This window comes from Falco naumanni, chromosome 1 (genome assembly GCF_017639655.2).
Source record: "Falco naumanni isolate bFalNau1 chromosome 1, bFalNau1.pat, whole genome shotgun sequence".
Taxonomy (NCBI): domain Eukaryota; kingdom Metazoa; phylum Chordata; class Aves; order Falconiformes; family Falconidae; genus Falco; species Falco naumanni.
Window position 1 is genome coordinate 44,823,871 of NC_054054.1, and position 21,443 is coordinate 44,845,313.

At 43.2% G+C, this 21,443-nt stretch overlaps 1 protein-coding gene across 3 annotated transcripts in view; it reads left to right on the plus strand.

The window, feature by feature from the left end:
- The window catches only part of FGFRL1 (fibroblast growth factor receptor like 1), a 178,728-nt gene that overhangs the window by 70,725 nt on the left and 86,560 nt on the right, over window positions 1-21,443 (plus strand). For all 3 annotated transcript variants that reach the window (XM_040591776.1, XM_040591784.1, XM_040591766.1), the window contains one exon: window positions 17,224-17,496. In XM_040591776.1, coding sequence (XP_040447710.1) covers window positions 17,224-17,496 — 273 coding nt within the window. The remainder of the gene's footprint in view (window positions 1-17,223; window positions 17,497-21,443) is intronic.

A 21,443-nucleotide genomic window follows, 5' to 3' on the forward strand; every position in this document is an offset into this window, starting at 1 on the left:
GGGAGTCTGGATGAAAACTACAAGTGAGTGGATGGACAGCCAAGGCTGGGTCTTATCAAGAAGCTGCAGAAAGACTGTGGCTCACAGTGCAAGCCAGGGTGTGGAGAGCTAGAGGGAGAGCAAAAGAATAAATAACACTCGGGCTGTGGGCCTGAGCGACAGGCAGGACGGTAGTGGTGTCCGCAGCAATTAGGGAAGGAGGTGGGGAGGGGGAGGAAGATTAAGAGCTCTGAGCTTGAGCTGACAGCTTGACATCCATGAGATGTCAGGGAGACAGGCAAGGTTTTCGTCCGGACAGAGAGAGACAGGCCCGGATGATCGGATCAGACAACTGGGGAGACTGATTTATGTGAGAAGATTAAAAGAGCTGCTTGTAAATATATGTATAGCTTGGCTAAGTGACACCTGAGGGGACAATAACTGTCTACAAGGGTATGAAGGGATTGGATACTGGAGCCAGGAGGAGGGGGAGGGAGCAGTTTGGGAGCATAGATGAGGATTTTGACTAGAGGCAGTTGAGTAAGGTGGAGCAAAGCCAGCTGTATTGCCTGGTTAAGGGAAAACATCTCCCCTGCAAAACTGGGAAGACTCTTTGGTGAGTCTTGAAGCCTGCATGTCCATCTAGGTACCCGCCTGCACCCCCGTCATCACAGGGTGCCTGCCAATCTTACATTTGTCCTCACAGCACCCTGAGAGAGGGAGATGTCCCTTTGTGTGGTTGTGGCACTTTGGTACCTTGCATGACCCTTGCTATCTGACTTGAATCAAGGACCTAAGAAAGTGTCTTAACCATTAAGCTCTTTCCTTTTAATTGTCTCTGTTTTGAAGAGTCAGTCCTGTTGATAGTACAGTGAGATGGACAGGGAGGAGACCTAACAGAGCTTATGATTTGTCTGGTCTTCTCCACATGTTCTTTATAATGTTTTAGTCCTTATAAAGATTTGACTCCTCTGTGAAGTCAAGGGAAGAAGAAGCAGGTATCACTTTGTTGCTCATTCCTACATAAGCTCCTCCCGTCAGTGCAAGAGACCAAGTTGGGGAGGGAACCACTGGAAGTGGCATGTTCAGATGAGGAGTTAAGATTGAAGCAATTTTGCCCTAAAGACCCCTAGAACTGGTCACTGCCATGGATAGCAGTGGGAATAGGGTGTGAGTACAGTTGAACTACGTTGCTGGTTCCTGTCTGGTCACAGATATGGTAACTGTTGGTTTGGTTGTCAGCTGTATGGTTTATTTTCCTAAAGCAAATGACTGGTCTAATTCAGACTAAATGGCTGCATTTCTGCTCCAGGAGTGCTACTCTGGCGTCCGTCAGCTGAGGATCTCAAAGCACATATGCAATGCTTTTCAAAAAACGACTCAGTGTCCTTCCTATCTGGTGAAATAGAGGCTATCTGAAGTCAGAAAGCAAGCATGTGGGAGATGGAGAAATAGTATGTATCATGTATTTTGAATCCCAGTCTTGTGCTGGGCTCATCTGTGGGCTGTGCAGTCCTGTGCCTTGTCTCTGCCCATGTATTCAGGTATTTCAGAGGGGGAGGCAGGGCATTCTGCAGGAGGCAGCTCCGAACGAACTGTCTGTTGGTTTCCTAACACTGGTTACAGACTGTACGTATTTTGCATGACCTGGGTTTCTATTTCTTTTGACCAACACGGGTTGGAACATGAGAGAAGGTTATTTTAGGAAACTTTAACAGGAGCACTAAGAAAAGTAAAAGAAATCAGCAAAAAGTGGAACCGCCTCAACTTTTGTGATTTGATTTTCTGGTGAAGGTTTGGCTTTGGTACCAGATGGGGGTTATATCTTCAGACAAGTCTTTCAAAGAACCATACTTATATAATTAAAGCATAACCAGCTGCCTCCTTCTGTGTGAGTGCCCTTTCTGTACCTATCCATGTCTGACTGTTCTTTAGGTTGGTGTCCTAAGGACATGAGCTCCATGTGGCAACATTTTTTGAGGGTTGATCAATCTCCATCCCTTCCAATATCTTTCAAGTCTATTAACCAATTTCAGACACATCTGTTTGAGAAGGAGCAACGTGGGAGATAGTAAAGCTTTCTTACAAGCTTTATGAAAACGGGAAACCATGTAGAAGGGAGTGATTGTAATAGTGCTGCATCCCACTACTACCATGCCTGAGGCAAAGGCTATTGAATGGCTTCAGCTTTTCCAAATATACAGATTCATTTTTCTAAATAGAGGTGAATGCAGCAGCAACAAACAAGCAAGTAAATAAGTGAAGGTGTCATCAGGTTCTTGCCCTTTAATGGGTGCTGGGAAGTACAGCCAGAATACAGGGCCAGCTTTGTTAGTCCTGCTGCAGTTTGGTAACTGCAAAATCATCTCTGGTTGACGGTTCGCAGCAGTGTGTGTGAAAAAGAGACCACGTATGGTGAATAAATGGCCTGCCATTGCAAACTGCTACTTCCCCAACGTGGGGTTGTACAGGCATCAATGGGAGACTGCAGGAGGATGTGAATTGCTGATGACTATTACACCTCTTTCCGTGCGTGAGGTGTACAGGGTGTCATCCCTTATCAATGCCAAGCCACGTACCTTGGTCTCACTGTGCATTAGCAATAAAAACAGGTGGAACCCAAATAATACAGAAGCAAAATTGTCTTTTCCAGCTCTTCATGCAGGCTTTAGCTGCATTTTAATGGTGTAGCATTTCAGCAGACCACAGGTCTATTTCTTTTTTCCTGCAAGGGGTTGATACTTGACCTCAGCAGTCACAGTTAAAAGCAGAGCTCCCTGCTCTGACTTTCACTTCTGTTTCAGCAGGACCAAAATCTGTGAGGCCTTTCTGAGTATTTCCCTCCTCACCCGATATTGCCGAAAATGAGCCTGAAATGTTGACAGACAGCAGCACACTCGGTGTGTAGGAATCCAACATAAACAGACTTGCTGGTTGCGTACTTGGACGTGTTAAATGAGGGCTCTGCTTTGATCTTCCCTGCACTATCCTAAAGCCCAGCAAGCAAAGGCTAAGTAAACAGACCTTTGATTTCAGGGCTGTTTGGAGCAGAGGTCTTGTAAAACTTTTATCAATGGCAGAGCTGAACTACTAGAAGTCCCTCTTGGACTGTAGGTGCTGCAAGAGTAGCAGTGTGATTTTATTGACCCTAACGTCCCTTTCTCCCTGCTTCCTGTAATGACAAACATCTGGGGATATGAGCCAGCTTCCTGTTGATTGTAACATACCAGTTTCTCTAGGAGAGACACCTGCTTATAATCTCCTCTATGGTGAATGGAGAGTAAGCTGTATTAGATCCTACAGCTATTGGATCCCACAGCCAGTGTAGCTTTTTGTTAATGCATGTCATAAAGATGCTTAAATAAATCACATGGGACACATCCGTGGGAAACACTCACGTTACTAATCCTGCGTGTTCAACACTCTTGGGTCAAACCCCAGAAAACCAGTACTCTGGCTTAAATAGCATGAATGTTACAACAAATTGGATTTTATTTATTTGCTTCCTGGTTTTAGAGCATTTAGTGATTCCCCACAATCACAAAGGTCACAAATTTCCTTTCATGTTCAAATAAACAGGAGATTCTCCTTCAGGCTTATGCCCTCAGAAAAAAGACGTTAAGAAACAAGCACCTAATATCACAAGATTTAAAAAATAAAACTATGAATGCTGGCAAATTCCCCTCAATGGATGAGACACAGGAGTTAGACTGGCCCCTGCTTTCTTTTAATTTAATATTTTTCTCTGTCTTCTGGTGGGTTACACAAAGGAGGCTTTGACATCCCTTCTACTCACTGTAGAAAAGTGATATGAGAGTGAGATGCTGCCAAGATATTTTATTTTTATAAGTGTTATCAATTTTCCATTGTTTTCAAAACTAACAACCACCGTGCTTAGCAATGATGGAGCCCAGGCTGTTCCCGGCAGGCCAGAGCTGTGGTCCCTCCTGCTGGGGCTACTTCAGTCCAAGGCTTGATCGAGCTGGAGACCAAAAGTTGGAGCATTTTGTTTAGCCCTACCATTGATTATTGCTTCTTATCAAGATAAACACCAAATGACAAATTCATTGGCCAGCTGCTCCATGCCAGCGCTGCTCCTGGGGGCTACCTTCTGGAGGGAAAGCTGAGGTCATTGGCTGAGTCTGAGCTCCTGCCAGTAAATTGTGAGCCCAAGTGCATCTCGCCTCACTCGTCTTTTGCCCTCATGCTTTTATAGCATGGCCTTCGATGATGACCTTTCTATGCTGCCTTGTCTACCTTACTCACCAACTGATCCTTTATGTAGAACAACACCCTGGTTCTCCCTTCAGAAGTGAATTTTACCTTTTGTCAAAGCCACTATTTGATTAAAAGTGTTTTTATCAGCCCTTTATTTGTTGATATTTGATGGCGGTTCTTTGATCCCTGAAGGGGTGTGCAGCACTGTTTGTGATATATAGCAAACTGATTTTACGCATCTTTTATTGAGGAGTCTTCCAGTGGGGTTTCACTGTAATCAGATTGGAGATTACCATGGCACAGCCGTTAGGAAGGGACTGGAATTTACATGCAATAAAGATTAGGGAATTAGCAACTGATTAGGCAAGTGCTGATTTATTCAGCTACAGGTACAGCAAGGGGTCTTGCGTGTCTGCTTTTTTTTCGACCTTGGGTTTTGACCTCTTGACTCCTCACTTAGAAATGCCAGTGTGCAGCAGAGAGTGATTTCTGATGTGGCTTCTCTCAAGTGCAAGTTCAAGTCATTGCAACAGTAAAAACTCCTATTTCTGTGAACGGAGAAGCTCAGAAATCTTTATGCGAGTCGACACTTTGCTGCGATGTGCATTTACCAGGACTGGCTGAGCAGACAGACTGTGGCAAGGCTTTAATCTGCAGTCAGGAATTCCTGCTGACAGCTGATGTGACGCGCATGTGTTGGTACATGCACACGCATGGTGGGGGCTAAAGCAGCTATGTAATCACGCAGCGAGACAGTATTTCTCCACGCACAGCTTTTCCTAGATAGCTGTTGCGCTCTTCAGGTTTCTCCCCCCGCACACACTTGCAGGAGGGTAGCTGGGACTGTACATTACCAGACTGTGAGGTAATAGGAGTGCGCATTAATTGATATTCCAGTGTAGCTCTATCTACCTGATGGGTACAACGTTACATACCAGTGTGTAGCCTGCCAGTGGAATGCTGTCATTTGAAATTACAGAGCAATCGATGTCAGCAAAACTCCTGTACGCTCTATAGCTGCTGAAGTTTGGGCAGCTCAAATAAAGCAGCCACACCTGACAGTCACAGGCTGTGCTAAAAACAGGGGGTTGGTTCATTGTGTATCAGATAATAATTAGCAATGTCTTTCTACTCATGCAGATTTATAGAGACAAAAAATAGGCAATAGAGGATCTTCAGCACAGGAGAATATTTCAAATTTTTTTTGGATGTTTGGGGAATTTAAATATATTTATATTTTAAATATTTATTTTAAATGTTTCAATTTGGGCAGAATATACCCACTGTTAGGGGCTGTTTTAGTAATACCATTCATCCTGAGACATGCCACGCTGGTGTGCAATAGAGGTATGGGAATAATACTTCCCTCCAGATGAAATGTAACAGCTTTTGAGCAGCATGGGGTGCAGCAGAGCTTCAGATATACCAGATGAAATGCACTGATTTTATTTCAGAAGCTTATCTTATATTAATCTTAGAAGCTGAATGGTCCCAAGACTGCCCAGAAAAGCACCTGGCAATCCTAGGCGGAAACCATAGTGGTGTGATCAGATATAGTAAGCCTAACAGAACAACAAGTCTTCACCATCTCTTGATAGAAAGACTAATGAAGGCCACATAAGGGTGCACTAACCTTGTTGTGGTGAGCAAACCAGCATGTAGAAAGGAGGAGCAGAAGAAGCAGATCTGTTTGAAGCTGTCCCAGTTGCAGGTAGGCTGCAGAAATTTGGTCTAACTTTCTGTCCAAGGCACCAGCTGAGCCCTCAGACCGTGCCAACTGAGTTTCCACACTCAGAAGGAGATTGCTTGCGCATGGACTTGTACAAGCATCATTGCGTGTTTTAACACTGTGGCACCAGAACAGCATCAATCCATTTGAAGAAAGTTTAATGCTTTCCTTTGGGTATGTCCTGGAGCTGAGGCTGGCTGCTGTATGAGATCTGGCAATATTCTGCAGCTGTGAAGGTTTCATGCATTAAGAAGTCCTGTCTCCTGCTAATACTATCAGGTATCATGTTTTTACATCAGGTAGTGTGTGCTTCAGTGTCTGGGCAGCAGGATCCAGATGTGAATGCTATAAGAATCCAGTGATGGTTTCCCTGTTTTCATATGCAGGAGACTGGGTGTCTCCTGAGTTTTTAAATGTAAATTTTCACTGAATCAGCCTTGTGAACACTTTCTTTTAAAATGCATTTAAGTATTTTCCCCTCCTGGAAGAGATGTACAGGTGTGTCTAAGTTAGCTTGGAGAATGGCACAACAGGAATAAATCTTTAAAGTGAAATATTTGGTGTTGAGGAGGTGATTTTCACACTACAGGCATTTTGGCAGTTTATTCTGGATTAGCTCCGGTCTGGTCATGTAGATTGAGCACACTCATTAATGCAAATACAAGAACGAAGCTTCTGCTTTTGTTTTACCAGGGACCCAGCTAGCTGTGGTGCTGGCTGTATCTGCATTAGCAGCTGGTGTGGACCAGTAAAGCTGGATCTGTAAAGCAAAGCATTTGGTGCTGAGAGCCTGAGACCCCCATTTCAGAGGGGTGTTTTACTTCAGAATAGCCCTAGCCTGGTCCTGTGAACTAAACACCCATCTGAACTGGAATACCCCTTGCGGCTCATGTTAATATAAAAGCAGCTGAGTTCATGTACACCAAAACTGTTTCATGATGTGAAGCAAAGTATAATTGGTGGGGATGATAAAAACCGTCACTTTAAAGCACACCCCTGGTCCAAACTAAAACACCGAGGTAGGCACATGTAAGGTAGACAGACCCTGGTGATGACAATTTAATTTGGAGAGAGATGAATAAAGCACTTCCATCACACCTATGTGAACTGGAGGTTTTGGTAGGGCAACAGTGAATGGTTTTAGGCAGGATTTTAAAATGTTGCTGTTTTAGGAGGTGGAAAGTCAGTTCTGCTTTGCATTTTTCTTTTGGAGCAAGATGAGGGTTTTCTTTTAATTTTTCTTCTGGAGAAGACAAGGGTTTTTCAATATATATCTATCTGGTGGGGCTTTTTGCCCTTCTGAGTTTTTTATGTATTTTAATTTATTCCTGTTACAAATAAAACCTATTCTCATATTTGAGGGATACAGCAACACATTAAAAAAATCTTATTGCTTAAGATTACTTTTAACCCCCCAAATTTTTGTTTGTATGTGTTTCATTTTAATTTGCCAAAATTATGATACAGAAATTTTCTCAAACTGAAAGAGGGAATATTGAAAGAGAAAACTGGACAGTCTTGGTTCTTGACAGAAATGTCATTTTCTGATAGAAGAACATTTCTGTAAAACACTCCATAGCAAGTCTGCTCTGCAGCCATTCAGCTAGAAGTGCTTTCTGTTCTAGAGAAGCCTCCGAAAATATCTTTAGTTCTTAAATACCACAGCGTTTATCTCTCTGTGGTCACCAACAAACAGTTGTTACCACGTTTTTGTGGTGACCAAACTTAGAAGCCCCCCCGTGACAAGGGCAGAGAAAAGAGGGCTGAGAGCAGCCTTGCCATGTAGGGCACTGCCACTGATTTCCCAGCAGCAAAAGGCTTATGGATATTTTGGCAGTGTCTCATGTTTGAGAGTGAGAGTTCAAGATGTTTTTTTTTTTCTTTTCTGAGCCCTTAATGCCCTAATCACACCTTTTCCATCTTGGGTATTGTGAAAGGCCAGTAGGAACCAGCATTGGATGGAAGAGTTTAAAGTCTTCTCCAATTTCATCCCTTACAGAGAAATTTGTTAAAAAAGATTTTAAGTAATATTTTGAGGAAAACCAAATTCTTGGAAACAAATGATAAAGTCTCCTGTGCCAGTGTGTGGCTGAAGACTTGCCACTGTGGACTAGCAGGAAGGCAAACCAACTATTTAAAGATCTTTGTTCACGTCATTCCTGAATGTGGCACAGAGTCAACCATCGTGGTTTCTGTTTCCCTGCAGACATAAACAATGACACTTACAGTTTCCTGCTTCTGCAGCTCTCACACAAATGTCTGTCTATAAGGGAAATGGCTAATTACTTATTAAACCTTGTACTGTGCTTAGACTAGGTTAAATATTGACTACCAAAGTTCAAGGGGAATCCGCGTCACCAAACGTGAACTTGGGCATCCCATTTTCTAGAAGTTGTTCAAATAAAATGATTAGGTGACAGAATACCACACGTAGGTGGGAGGGACAAAGGTGGTGACCAAAACTGGAGCAGATTGGCTCAGAATTATATGCCTGTCTTTGAAGCCTTGGGTTTTGGAATATGATTGCAACTGGTGGCTCAAAGGAGAGATTTGTTGCAAAATACGTGAATTAAACTGAGATTTGCAGAGTGCCTGGTTTGTTTTGCTGAAAGTCTTGGAGATGGTGGGCGATTTGGCTCGGAAATCCACTGGGCTCGTGAAGCAGGATTTGCATGGTTGGTAAGCAGTTGGAAGGACACAGTACAATGGCGTTTATGTTAAAATTGGACTAGATTAACCCCAGAAGCTAATTCAGGGCTGCCTGACTGGATTGTTTCCCAGAGATTATGGGAAGTTAACAAATGCCTTATGTTGGCAGGAGTGGTCCCTGTGTGACTTGTGATGGAGATGCTGGGGGTTTGGGTAAGGTTTGGTGAGAGTAGGTTGGGGCTGTAGGGGAAGATTTTTAGTTGTGTTCCAGGTCCTCCTGCCTCCCTCAAGCCAGAGGATTTCTAGGTTACTTCCAGCATTAGGCAGTTTGTCCTTCCTGGAAACAGGAGGATTTTTTAAGGAGAAAAAAAAAAAAAAAGGCTTCTTAATTTCAGAACCTTGAAAACATGTTTTAATGACATTGAAAAAGCAGATTAGGAATGCCATTATTCAAATGTGCTTGCCCTTCTTGAATGGGAATGAAAAAGGTAGATTTTGTGGGTATGTATTCCAACACACCTTTGTTGTACTTACCTCTTCTCCTAAGTTTTCTGGTTATCCGTTGAACTGCATACCTGACCTGCACCATCAGTATAATTTTGGCCTTAGCACAGAAATACTAGTCCTCTCTTTTGGCCCACACTAAGCCCACTGGCAGCGCTTAAGAAACAATAAATAATATCTTTTCTTCCACACTAGGAGAGAAACCTTCTAGCATATGAAGTCTGTTTCTTCAGAAGTAATTTGAAGTAATCCTAACTCTCCTCTGCATTTGCTACCTCAAAACCTAAGGGATAAAGTTATATTTTTTGCTGCTGGAAAAATGTTCAGCAACACTTGAAGTTGAATGTCACCCATGCACGTTTAATTTAATAAGATGGTAATTTCATGTTAAATAAATACCAACTGATTATTGAAAACATATGCTCAAAGGATTTAAAAACCATGTAAGAGATACGTATCTCATCTACTGTTGTTGAACTGCAATAAATCTACGCAATAATCAAGTGCCAATTGTTTAACATACAATAACTATTTTATTAAATCTCAGTGAAATGTGTATGCAGGGCACTTAATTAAATGGAACATGTTCCCAAATATTCTATTTTTCTTATTTTTTTGGAACATCTAGAGTAGAAAATTTACTGGCAGCCTTCACCCAAGGGGCTAGTTACTACTCATGTAAAAATATGGCAAGCACTTCTTGTGCTATCAATAAATATCCATTTCATCAGGAAAGCAGCTCCTACCATAGAGGTAGAGAAGAAAGAGAAAATATGTCACTTCACTTGCTGTAAAATGAGTCCGCAAAGCTGTTTTGTCCATAAGGTTGGTTGGTTCAGCTGTGCAGCCCAAGCCTAGAACTTTCTCCTGCGAACAGTCTGCTATTCCCAAAGCTGAGCCTGACCAGTCATCGGGGTTGGACAGCAAATACTTGTGGTGTTTTTGTGTTCCTTTCTAAGAGTCTGTTCTACAGAGATGTTGTTGCTTTTTTCTTTAATCTTTTGATTGTTTTTGATAAGCGTTGTTTTTGTCTGTGGGTGCCTATGTTTTCAAGCCAAGAAGGACCCATTAGCTCATCTAATCTGATCTCCTTGTGTCACATACCAAAGCAGTTGGCCCAGTTACCCTTACGCTGACCCCTACTTTACTTGGCTAATGCATACCTTTTGGAAATGCAAACTGTTTTGTTTTGGAAATATGAAGAGCTGTTGGATTCACCAGTCCTTTGAACTGCTTATTCCAATAGTTAATGGTATACATGGGCAAAACATTCATCCTTTTACCTCTCTCAAAAAGCATTTTTATCAGTTCTGCTCTCCATATAATGACTTCCCACTGTGCAGAGAGCCGAGTTCCTTTCTTTCAGGAACAACTACTCATGTTAATAGAAACTCTTGCCATCTTGCTTTGTAGGCCCTTCCCTATGGGATTTGCTTCTTGGCAGGTGTTTGTCCAGCCCCCAGCATCGCAAGGCCTCTATCCATTGATACATCATTACAGCTTGAATGCCAATAGAAATATCAGTAATAATGATGTGCAGAGAGCGTAAGTGTATAATCCTCATGTTGGTTTTGCAGAGAGGGTTAAACTATTGTGGAAAGTGTTAAACTCCTACTGTAAGCAGGAGTTGGCCAGCCCAGCTTTCTAGCAATGGGTACCCCAAGTTAGCCAACTCTGGATGCAAGTTTAAAACATGGCATTTTAGATGGTTGTTTCCAGCCATCTATGTTCATTCTGAAGCATGGGAGAGGTGGAAGAAATCAGCTTTGGTGTGAACCACCCTTTCACTAAGGACTTTGGAGGATCAGGGTTTACAGTGATGAGTATGGTGAAGGCCAAATGTTGCCTCAAGTGTTGCTGTAACAGTTCGTGTTCACACAGGACAAGTGGTTTGGCTAGCAGCTGATGTCCAACTCCTTCATCTCACTGTCATAATGAAAGATTTCTGTTCTTGGCTGTATTCTCCTCATAGGACACACATCGTCTGTGGTACCCCGATCCCTAATGTTAATTCCTTGCATGTGTTGATGGGTTGTTTGGGTGCTTCGTGGTAAATGACTTCGCTAATTTGCTAACACAGCACTTCAAAAGAAATCTTATCTTCATGGAAAGTGAATGTGTTTGGTATTAAATAATAAAATATACATAACCCATGGGGCTCTTAAAACTTATTTAACTTCTTTATAAACTTTACAATACAGTATGTGGATATTATAAATTACTTTCCATTCCAAGAAACTGTCCGGGCTGGTTGACCTTCCTTGGAATTTCCTCTTTGTAATTATGTTTAATGTGTTAATAAAGTTCACTTTGAACTGTATCATGGCAAATGGTCTCATAGGACGTGGGTCAGTGCTGGTGTGTTCGCCATATGTGAAGCTTGACGTTAGCGTGCAGTTTAGTTGAAGAAATAACAAGGCTAAGTCCAAACAATTGTAGAAGCAGTATCTCTTCCCCAGGTTAGCAGTAAAAGGGGTTCATGGAAAGTTAGGAATGTGGAGTGGGAAATCATTTAGCTTTCACTGCTAGGTGTTACTAAATTATAGCACTAGGTTCGAGTCACTATCAAAACACCATATATCTAGAGGGTTTTCACACAAAGCTATAAATCATGTTTACTACATGTATGAGTTGAACGAGTGCATGAACTTTGCAATGCAGTCCAGGAAAATATAATTACATGTCTGTGTGTTTTTGACTGTGAGAAATATGGACAGGAAGCTCCAGGCTATTCCACAGTTGTGTCTTAAATACACTTCTAGAAATTGGTTTTGCTGCTTCCCGGAAATAGCTATTTGCTAAAGCAAGAGGCTTTCTTGGCTTTTACATATCTCCTTTTGCCAAGAAGTGGCAACCACCATCCCTTCCCAGGCACTAGGGAGGAGAGCAGGAATGCTTGTAAAGCAGTGTCAGCAGTAGAGCAGCAAGTGGGGCTTTTCTGTGGTATAGGATAGTGGATATAAATTGAAAATTGCCCAGCTGTTCAGTAAGACAGGTGTAGGATCTGTCTTTTATATAATGGAACAGAATGGAGATTCCAGTTGCTTGTATTCGTAAATGAGGCAAATAAATCTGCACACTTGTCTGCATGTATATGAGCAGAAATATTTAAAACAAATGAGGTGATCATGGCATTTCCTTGTTAGTTTTTGATTTGGCTTATATGATATTGAACACAGAACTTGGCATCTGGCTGGTCTTGTTGGATTCTTTCTGGGTGTACTTATATGAATTTTCAGATGGGGAGACTAGAAGCAAGAAAATAACTTGGTGGAAGATGTAGGCTCCGGATTGTTTAAATTATATTTTGAGCCCGATTGCACCCTGGCCCTTGGAACTCCAGGCATGATCCCCTCTAGTAACTAAAATGATTTGAATGGTATGGGGCAAAGTTATATTTAGTTTGTATTTGGAGAAAGAATAACAACCAGGCATGGGGGGAGGCAGCTGTATTCTCGTCACTTCTTCCCAAGTCACATCCATGGATGACAAACCCCACCCTTCCCCCTTGGCTGAAATAGTAAGAAATGATTCTCTCAAACTGTTGGGTTGAGGACAAGGGGCACTGAAGAAAACTGGTCCCCGCTGTCGAGGTAGGGCTTAACCTATTGTAATAGCTCCTTCTGTTCGCACAGGCTGTGAAGTCAGCTGCACCCACCCCAGCATGGTATGGCTTAAATACGTGTTTCTCAGCAGTGCCCTGTGGCTGTAGGGAGCTGCCTTTGCCTAGTGGAAAGCTGCAAGAATGGAAGCAAGAAATGGCTGTTTTCTGTCTCCACCGTTCCCCCTCCCATCCTGACTATAAAAATATGTAAAAATCTGTGACGGAATATCTACCTGGGGCCGTGCTTTTGGCTCCTTCTCTCATATCTCATGGCAAAATGCTGCAGGAAGTCATCTCTGTCTCCAGGAGCATCAGAGGTTGCAGATTCTCAGCACAGGCTGATTTTTAAAGAATCACTGCCCAAAGGATAAGAAATCAGGGGTAGTATGGTTATGGACACCTCCCCCAGGTTTTACACCCAGGGTCAGAGAGCTCTGCTCTCTCTCCTGCTCTGTCTTGAAAGGATCCAGTCTGGAACTTTGGCCCATGAGTGCAGGCATAGGGCAATTAAAGGGATCCCCTCGTAGCCAGAAAGATGATATATATAGGCATTACAGAATTTGTGTGGGTAGATATATGAATTCACAATTTTAACGATCTGGTTTAACAAAATTATTTCAGGTTTCAAAACAATCCGTTATGGTGCGGCTCTCCGGCTCTTGTGGTGGTGCCCTAATGCATAACCCACAGACACAGCAAGAGCAGCACTAGGGTGTTGCTCTCAAAATGCATTACATCATTTCTGCTCACATACAGCACAAAGCTGGAATCTAGAATGGCTGGGACTGTGACAATGACTGCTTGAGGAGTAATTGCATCTGCTTTCTAATGCTCCATTAGAGCACAGGACAGAAGCCGGCAGAGGCAAGGGATGGGAAATCGGCAGCAGCCAGGGTTCAGCCTGTTTTTACCTCACTGGCAGCTGTAGGTGAAGCAGCAGGTGCTTTCCTGGGATTTTGCCTCTCTAAGCAGCTGTAGAAATGTATCTAGGCTGCAGGCCTGCGGGCTATGCCCTGGGCTCTGCTCCCTCACCGCCACGCTCAGCTGTGAGCACACACGTGTCCCGGCCCTGCGGGAGGCAGCCCCCAGGGATACCCCCCCCAAACCAGGGCCATGCAGAGCTGGCAGCATGCAGGCACTCTGCCCTCATGGCCACCCTTCTGGCATATTACGGGCCCATTCTGTGAAGTGGGGAGCTCCCTTCGGTACCAGTGGTACATGTGAGAAACTGGGGTGCTCAGCATGTTTTTACTGTATCGTTTTGCTCTGTTCATATAGCAGAAGATGGAACTGCCATAGAGAAGCCCTGGAAAGTACACTCTGGGGGAAGCTGAGTGGTTCTGGGCAGCTTAGTGTATGGATTCAGAGCGGTAATATGTTTTTATCTAGATCATGTCAGATTTCCATGGTGCATTGTGTGAAGCAGCTCTGTGTCAGCGGCACCTGCTGCCATGGGGATGTTGGAGAAGGGCTTTTCTGCAAAACATGCTTCCCCCTCTCTACCACCTCCCTCCAGCTACTGACAGGGCAGAGTGGCAAGATGTGCCAAAGTGTATCTTGGCTTGAAAAAACTTTCATCCATCTCTGTTGCAGTCCCAAGGCAGGGCTGTACGGATATGTAGTGAAATAAGACCCAGTGGATGCTGTACATTATAAAGACAGACAGAGATCCATGATGATATCAACATTTTATTCTTGCTGTAGCCATCAACAGGAGGTCCAGTTCTCATTGGCTTGCCAGGGCTTCTGAAGCCTCTGGCGTATGCAAAGGCACTGATTCCAGAGAGAGAGTACTGCTTGCACAGAAACTTATTGATGCAAAGATGATAGGTAATAAAATCAGAGTATTCACAGCACCAAATGAACAGAAGCGAGGTTTTAGCATCTTTGTCCTGGGGCTGTACCTTACTGAGAAGGGCGTGCAGCTCTATCTGGCAAAATTCGCAGCAGAAAAAGGAGTGGAGGTAAATTTTTGTTATTCATCCTGAGAAAATCACTGGACGGGCTAATGAAGGGCTGCAGAGGACCACACTAGTGTTTTTCTTTTCAGGCAGAAAGGCTCTAAGAAACACACCCTTTTCTAAATGTCATAAAGGTCTGCGAATAGATCCTGTGGCAGAGAGCGATCCAACAACTCCTCAGAATGAAAGGTCAATCAAAGGAAAATGGCATTTAGGAGGACCAAGCTTACCGCTGACCCAAACGTGTGACAGATCCAGAAGCAACTCTGGTGCCATCAGGAGAGCCGCTTGTGCAGCCTGCCCCAAAAAGGCACATGACGTGATTGGGAAACTATCCGATTCCTCCAGGTCTCAAAATTCATCAGGAGTCAACCTGAATGTCGGAAGGAAAGGGATTTTGAAGGAGCTACAGCAGGTTTCCAAGTTGGGAGGAGGGTGCTGTCTCTCCACTGTCCCTGCTTGCCCTGTATCAAACATTTTTCCCCAGCACTAATTATAGATCTGTTTTTTCCATTTGAATATGCATGGAGTGCTATCGTAGTTCACAAGTCGATTGCAGTGAAGCTACTCTTAAAATTTGACTTGGTTTGGTAGGGCTTTAGGTCAGAAAGGAGCTCTCCAAGGGCCAACCCAGAATTTCAACAAGGCTGTGCACTTGTCCAGGCATTTCAGCTCCTTTACACTGAGTGAGACACTGCACCATGTAGTGAAATGTAGCAGAATTCAGGGCTGGATCCTCACCTGGTGTTGGTAAATTCTGCTTTATCAAAGCCAACAAGTGCAACCCCACCTGATGGGTGGATTTCCTCTTTAAAAGATTCAGCAACGTTACTTGTGTCAGATTAGCATTTAAAGGATCTTGGGATTGTCTCTCCATCCACAGAGTTGGCTGGACATCTCCCAAGGTAAAGAACTTTTAACAGTGTGGTTTGCAGTGCTTAGAAAGACCTGGATAGGCAAGATTTCTTATGGTGTTTTGCCAGTTCCCTTGGAGTATGGGAGGGCACCATAACCTCCAAGGATGTCCCTCAGGTGTCTGCAAGTGTGCAGGGCTGGGTGTTGCCTTTGCCAGTGACTGACTTTCTAAGAATAAGTGCTCTCAAGATCACCACTTTGGGTCTTCAACAGTTCATCAGAATCTGTGTCTAAGACCCATTGGTTTAACCAAGGTCTTAGTTAAACTGATTGATGAGTTTCAAACTAGTTCATGACTTTTCTCAGCTTGAGGAGCACTTCTGCTCACCAGCAAAGCTGCAAAGTTCATGGGCACAATTCAACATGAGTAACTGCAATAGCAGCTCTGTAGTCATTCATTAGCTGGACTGCATGCACTGCCTTAGTCATGCTGGGGAAAATTCAGACAGACGTTGGAATAATAGGAATTAGTCATGAGGAAGTGCAAATATGAGCTCTGTAGTTCATCCCATGTGGGTCCATTCCTGCAAAACACTAGGAAAGGAACAGGAATAAAATATGAGGGAACAGTTCCAAATCCCACAAACATCTTGTGGGTTTTGGGTGCAACTCAGCATCAGCAATCCTTAGCAAAATATTTTGTCCTTATGCAAGAGCAGGGCACTTATCATCACATCCATTAATAGGCTATTCTGGGAAGAGCACTGATATTGCAGTTTGTGTGGGGAGCTTGTGCAATTAGTGAAAAGGCAGAAAAAGCAGATGCGGGAAAAAGACTCTCTGTTTCAACTTTTCAGAGCCTTGGGAAGAAATTCCAGTTTGAATTCAGCTACGGGACCATTCCCACTGTTGGAGTCTTTATCACTTCTTATTTCTGAGTGCTGGTCTGTCCAAGTGCATCCTATTACCATGTGGCAAACAGCAGGTTCACTTTGTGGCATTCCAGGGACACTCTGTTTTACATTGAATTATCACCTTTTACAAAGAAGAAATATTTTTCAGTTGGGTCAAGCCAGCAGGGTTGCTAAGACGATTTATAAAAATAACCTCTTTTTGGACTATAAGCAACGTTAACATGTCAGGCTATGCAGTATCTTTCAGTGAAGCACTACCCAATGAATGCTTTATGTCCAACAACTGCAGGCTTATGCATCTCAGATAAAGCCCATCTGGTGACTATTAAAGGGAATTACTGTACATACAACATGAAAAGGATTATAACATTTGGGGGGTGGGGGGGTTGTCAGTGTTTTGTTTCAAGTACCAGTGCTGTTGCTAATTTTGCCTTCAGGATAGGTGTTAAGTTTAAAACAACTACAGTTGCTTTACCAAATACAGCTGAACAGTTTGTGTATTGGACTCCTCCTTGCTATAGGAAAATGGGGGTGCTTTGGAAAAGGAAAAGAGACTGAGAAAAGGCATCCCTGGTGGGTTAGCATGAGCTCCTGCTAATGGCAAAGCTACAGCTTCAGGCCTTGCACAAACCAATATCCTTGTTGTTTTATCTCTGTGTAGCTGCCTGCATTTTTAGTTGATTTTTGGTAAGCACCTTTCACTATACCTCTGTCTAGCAGTCAATGTAATGGCCTTATTGATGTCTTTAAATCAGTGCTGTATCACTGGCAAAAGTAGTAACAGCTCTTTGTCTCTCTGTTCTTTCTTAGGTCCCCCAAGGATTGCTGATAAAGTGATTCACCGTCAGTCTGTGAGGCTAGGGAGGACCATCAAGCTCCTGTGCCCAGTGGAGGGTGACCCCCCGCCTCTCACCATGTGGATGAAGGATGGACGCACTATCCACAGCGGCTGGACAAGGTTCCGAATCCTTCAACAAGGGCTGAAAATCAAGGAGGTGGAAAGCGAAGATGCGGGAACCTACATTTGCAAAGCCACCAATGGCTTTGGCAGCACCAATGTGAACTACACCCTCATCGTGATTGGTGAGTAGAGCTGGAGAAAAGCCAGACCTCACCTACTTTGTGGGGAGAGAGTGAGCTGATTTCTGTGTAGCCTGTCAGTGACTGCGTATTTGCTTTGCTAATCATTCACTGACCTCCACTCTTAACTGGCCCTTTCCAGTGTTTGAGGATTGCCAGAGCTGGCTATGTTGCTGCACATCTTCTGCTGCAGCGGGCTGCAGGCAGATAAGATTACACAGTGCCAAAGGTTACAAATAAACAGAAATGATGCAATAGTCACTAGGGTCCAGATCACAATGAATTCCACACAGGAAAGGCTGTGTGATAAGGAGAGGTCACGCTGATCTTTATGTTTGCTGTTTGAACAGGATACTTCTCAAAACAAATGTTAAGGCATCCATATAAAAATGCACAGCTGGAGGATCCATGTACTGAACTTTTGCAGAGCATGATGTCTTCAGGAATAATAATAATTAGGCTGAAACAGAACTCAGAGCTGGCATATGACCCAGGGATGCTCAGTTACTGAGAAATCTGCTTGGTGAAGGCCAAATTAAAAAAGCTTCAGACCACCATCTTGGTGATCACTGGTTCCCTGGCTGAGCTTTTGACTGGCTTCAAAGGGCTTGCTTGGTCTGGTTATGGGATTTTGGGGTCACCCGCTGGGCTGAGCATACCCAAAGACATTTCTGTGGCTGATGAGAGACTCCTCTTCTGTGGCTGCCACAGAAATATGCTCATTGGTCCTTGTCTGTGAGGAGAGGAAGAGCTGGATGAAAATCTGCACACTGGAGGATGCTGAAGGAGCAAACGAGAGGGTTACAAAGCAGGGGGTGAGATCAAGTATCCTGCTTATTCTATTGCCTGATCAGCACCCCAAGTATCTGTTCTAAAAAGTTCTGTTTCTCTCAGATGGTGGAAGCAAGCACAGAGCTTAGGGCAGTTTCCAGGTTGGCCTGGTTTTGTTCTGTTTTTTCTTCTTCCCCTTCACTGTAGGAGGGCTGCTGTGGACTCGGAGCATGTAGCAAACCCTTGCTGCTGCTTGATGGAGGATTATCACCTGATAACAGGGTGGTTCTTGGAGAATGCATTTGCTGCAGAGCCAGAATTGGAAAGAGACCAGGATATAAATGTCTTATCAGGGAAGAGATGCTTAGGTGAGGGGTACTGTCTTGCAATATGACTCCTGTAGCATCGGTGAGATAAAGCTGCAAAAGCCATCTTATAGTTTACATGGATTTGGTTTTCCTTGTTCACCTCTTTCCTATCTACATTCATCCATCTTTGCTTGCTACACTAAACAAAAATGGTGAAGTGGAAACAGTCTATAAAGAATCATGTCTATACAGACTTATTTTTGGATGCGCTTTCCAGGCTGGTGTGGAGCAAGGGATGATACAGGAACCTGCTTCAGTCTTGCTTGTGCTTTTGCAGTGTGTGGAGGTTGTCCAAAGTCTTTGATCTTCTGTGTCATCCAGTATCTTCCAGAAAGCTCAAGGCCCAAGCTAGCTGCCATTATTCCAGGACAAAGAGGCATTGAGGCTTCTGTGAGTCGAAGAAGCCTCTGACAATTCTTCATAGCACAACAGAAACAAATGAAAGGGAAAAGTTGGGAGGCACAGGGTAAAAGTTGGACTAGAATTGAGGAAAGATTGAGGCAAAACCTCCAATTCAGTTGCTCAGGGAAATTGGATTATCAAATTTAATTGTGTTAAGAACAATAATGTTCATTATATTTGGCACTGAAAAGCCCTGGGCACAAACACTAGTTATTTAGAGCCTCGTTGGGCAGCTATGTAAGGAAATGGTAAGCTCCCACTGGCCTCTGTGGGTGTGAGATTGAGTCCTATGCAAACAAATATTGATCACCAAGTGCCAAGAAAAGAGTAACTTTAAACTAAATGTGCCGCAGACATATGGGCTGAGTTATCATTCATCTCCATGCATCCTTGTTGTAATGCTGGCTAAACCCAGTACTTCTCAGAGTCTTTGCACCTTCATTCCTTGTCTCACGGTGTACCTTTGTGCATTGTTGTTGCTTAGACCATTTTGGATGGACTACTTATGTCCTTTGTCTTCAGTGGTACAGATGGGCTCATATAACATTTCAAACCAATTACTTTTCGCTAGAACAGTTTCCCCTGAAAACAAATGTTCCCCTAGTGTCTTTCTTGCCAAGGTCTGCAAGTAAACACAAGGTATCACTGACTTATTCTTTCAAAGGACCCAAACATTCAATGCATTGACCAGATGCTCGTGTTTGTCTTGGTGAAAATGCTTTTGGTTGAGAGCAAATCAATCCTTTGTTGATTTTTGAGAAGGAAGCAGTGTTTTAAAACCAACTGCATGTCAGTTTTGAGGATGAAGATCAAATTGATGGAGCTGTTTTTTTTGTGCTCCGGAAAGCACAAACTTCATTAGGCAGAGTGGCTTTTTGAACCATATGGTCTCTCTATTCTCCCACTCCTTCAAAGGAAAAAAAGCCCTCTTATTCCAGCTTTACTGCTGACACCAAACATATCAAACCATGCAGGTGTCAGACATAGGCAAGGTGGTCAAGATATTAAATCTAGAATAGTATTAAATGATTCATTAGATGTTGGGACTTAAAAAAATACAATACATTTTGACATGAAAACATTCTGGGAATTTAAGCAGTGATATCTGGAATCAATACAGTAGCTTATTGAAAATTTTTGGAGTTATCGTATATGCTTTTAACTGAGCTTTGTCACACCAGTAGCAAGTGAGGATCTGTCACGCCTGTGTTATATACATGTACACTGCAGCAGGATAAGGTGAAGGTTTACCTGAGATCCTCCAGAGAACAGACTTAAAATTCAGCAGACTTGAACCTCTCTGCCTGTATTCAGTGCTATGTAACTCTTACTAATCTTAACTCTTATTAGTCTCTGTATTCCGTTATAGTATAGAGAACCAACAAATATCTTTGACATTTACAAAGGAATAAAAAGGGCAGTGGCTCCGCCAGCACCAGTGAGTGCAAGCAGACATGGTAGTGAGCTCCTTCGTCTGCGTTGTAGGTTGGCCTCTGTGAGATGCAATAATTTTGGTATAAGCCTGTTCGAATGTCGCTTTATGGCTTTTATGACAGCTCTTGCTTGCAACCAGCCAGCTCAGTGCACGAGCAGAGCCAACTTAGGTCTGCCTCTACATGTCTGGTAGACATACCTACATGTTGCCTGGCTGGAGAACTTCTCAGTCTCCCAAGTGTGGATAAGATGGATTACTATGATTTTACAGATGGTAACTAAGGCAAAGAGAGACCAGGTGATTAGTCCAAGACCACATAAAATATGAGCTGTGGCTCAGAGTTGAGCCTAAACCTCTTAAATCTCACCCTAAAAGACTATTCCTCCCTCATAACACTTTGTAAAGTATTTTCTTCCTAATTTAGCATCTTCCTGCTGCCATGCTGGAAGGGAGTCTTCTCTTATTCTAGGGGTTTGATCTTCCTTCTCAGACAAAGGGTTTGCCAACCCAGATGGTAGCAATTGGTTTCTGCCCTGCTTATTTCCCCATCTTCTCAGACTGCAGGGCCTAGATCCCAAAGATCCAAGGAATCTTGCTCTAAAACACCCCTGCATGAAATGTAAGCCAGTAAAAGCAGATAACCAATATAAGTCAAAACTACAATTTCCTCTCCTAGCCAGCTTTAATAGTTTTTGTGGCTTACCACAAGATTTGGGATGCCAATTACACTGCAGACAGATTTACAGATGCTGGAAGAGGAACTTCTCTTTAATCAGTATTAAATCAGCGTTGCAGTTATTAAGTACAATTGTTCCTTATTGTGGAGAATTATCTGTATCTCATCAAAACAAATGTGCTGTACCTTCTCAAAAAGTTATTTGTACAATGATGCCCAGGAAAATCTTATCTTTACGTTTGTTTTTTTTCCCCAGCTGAATCAATTCAGATTTATAATCTACAGGTGTGAAAAGTAA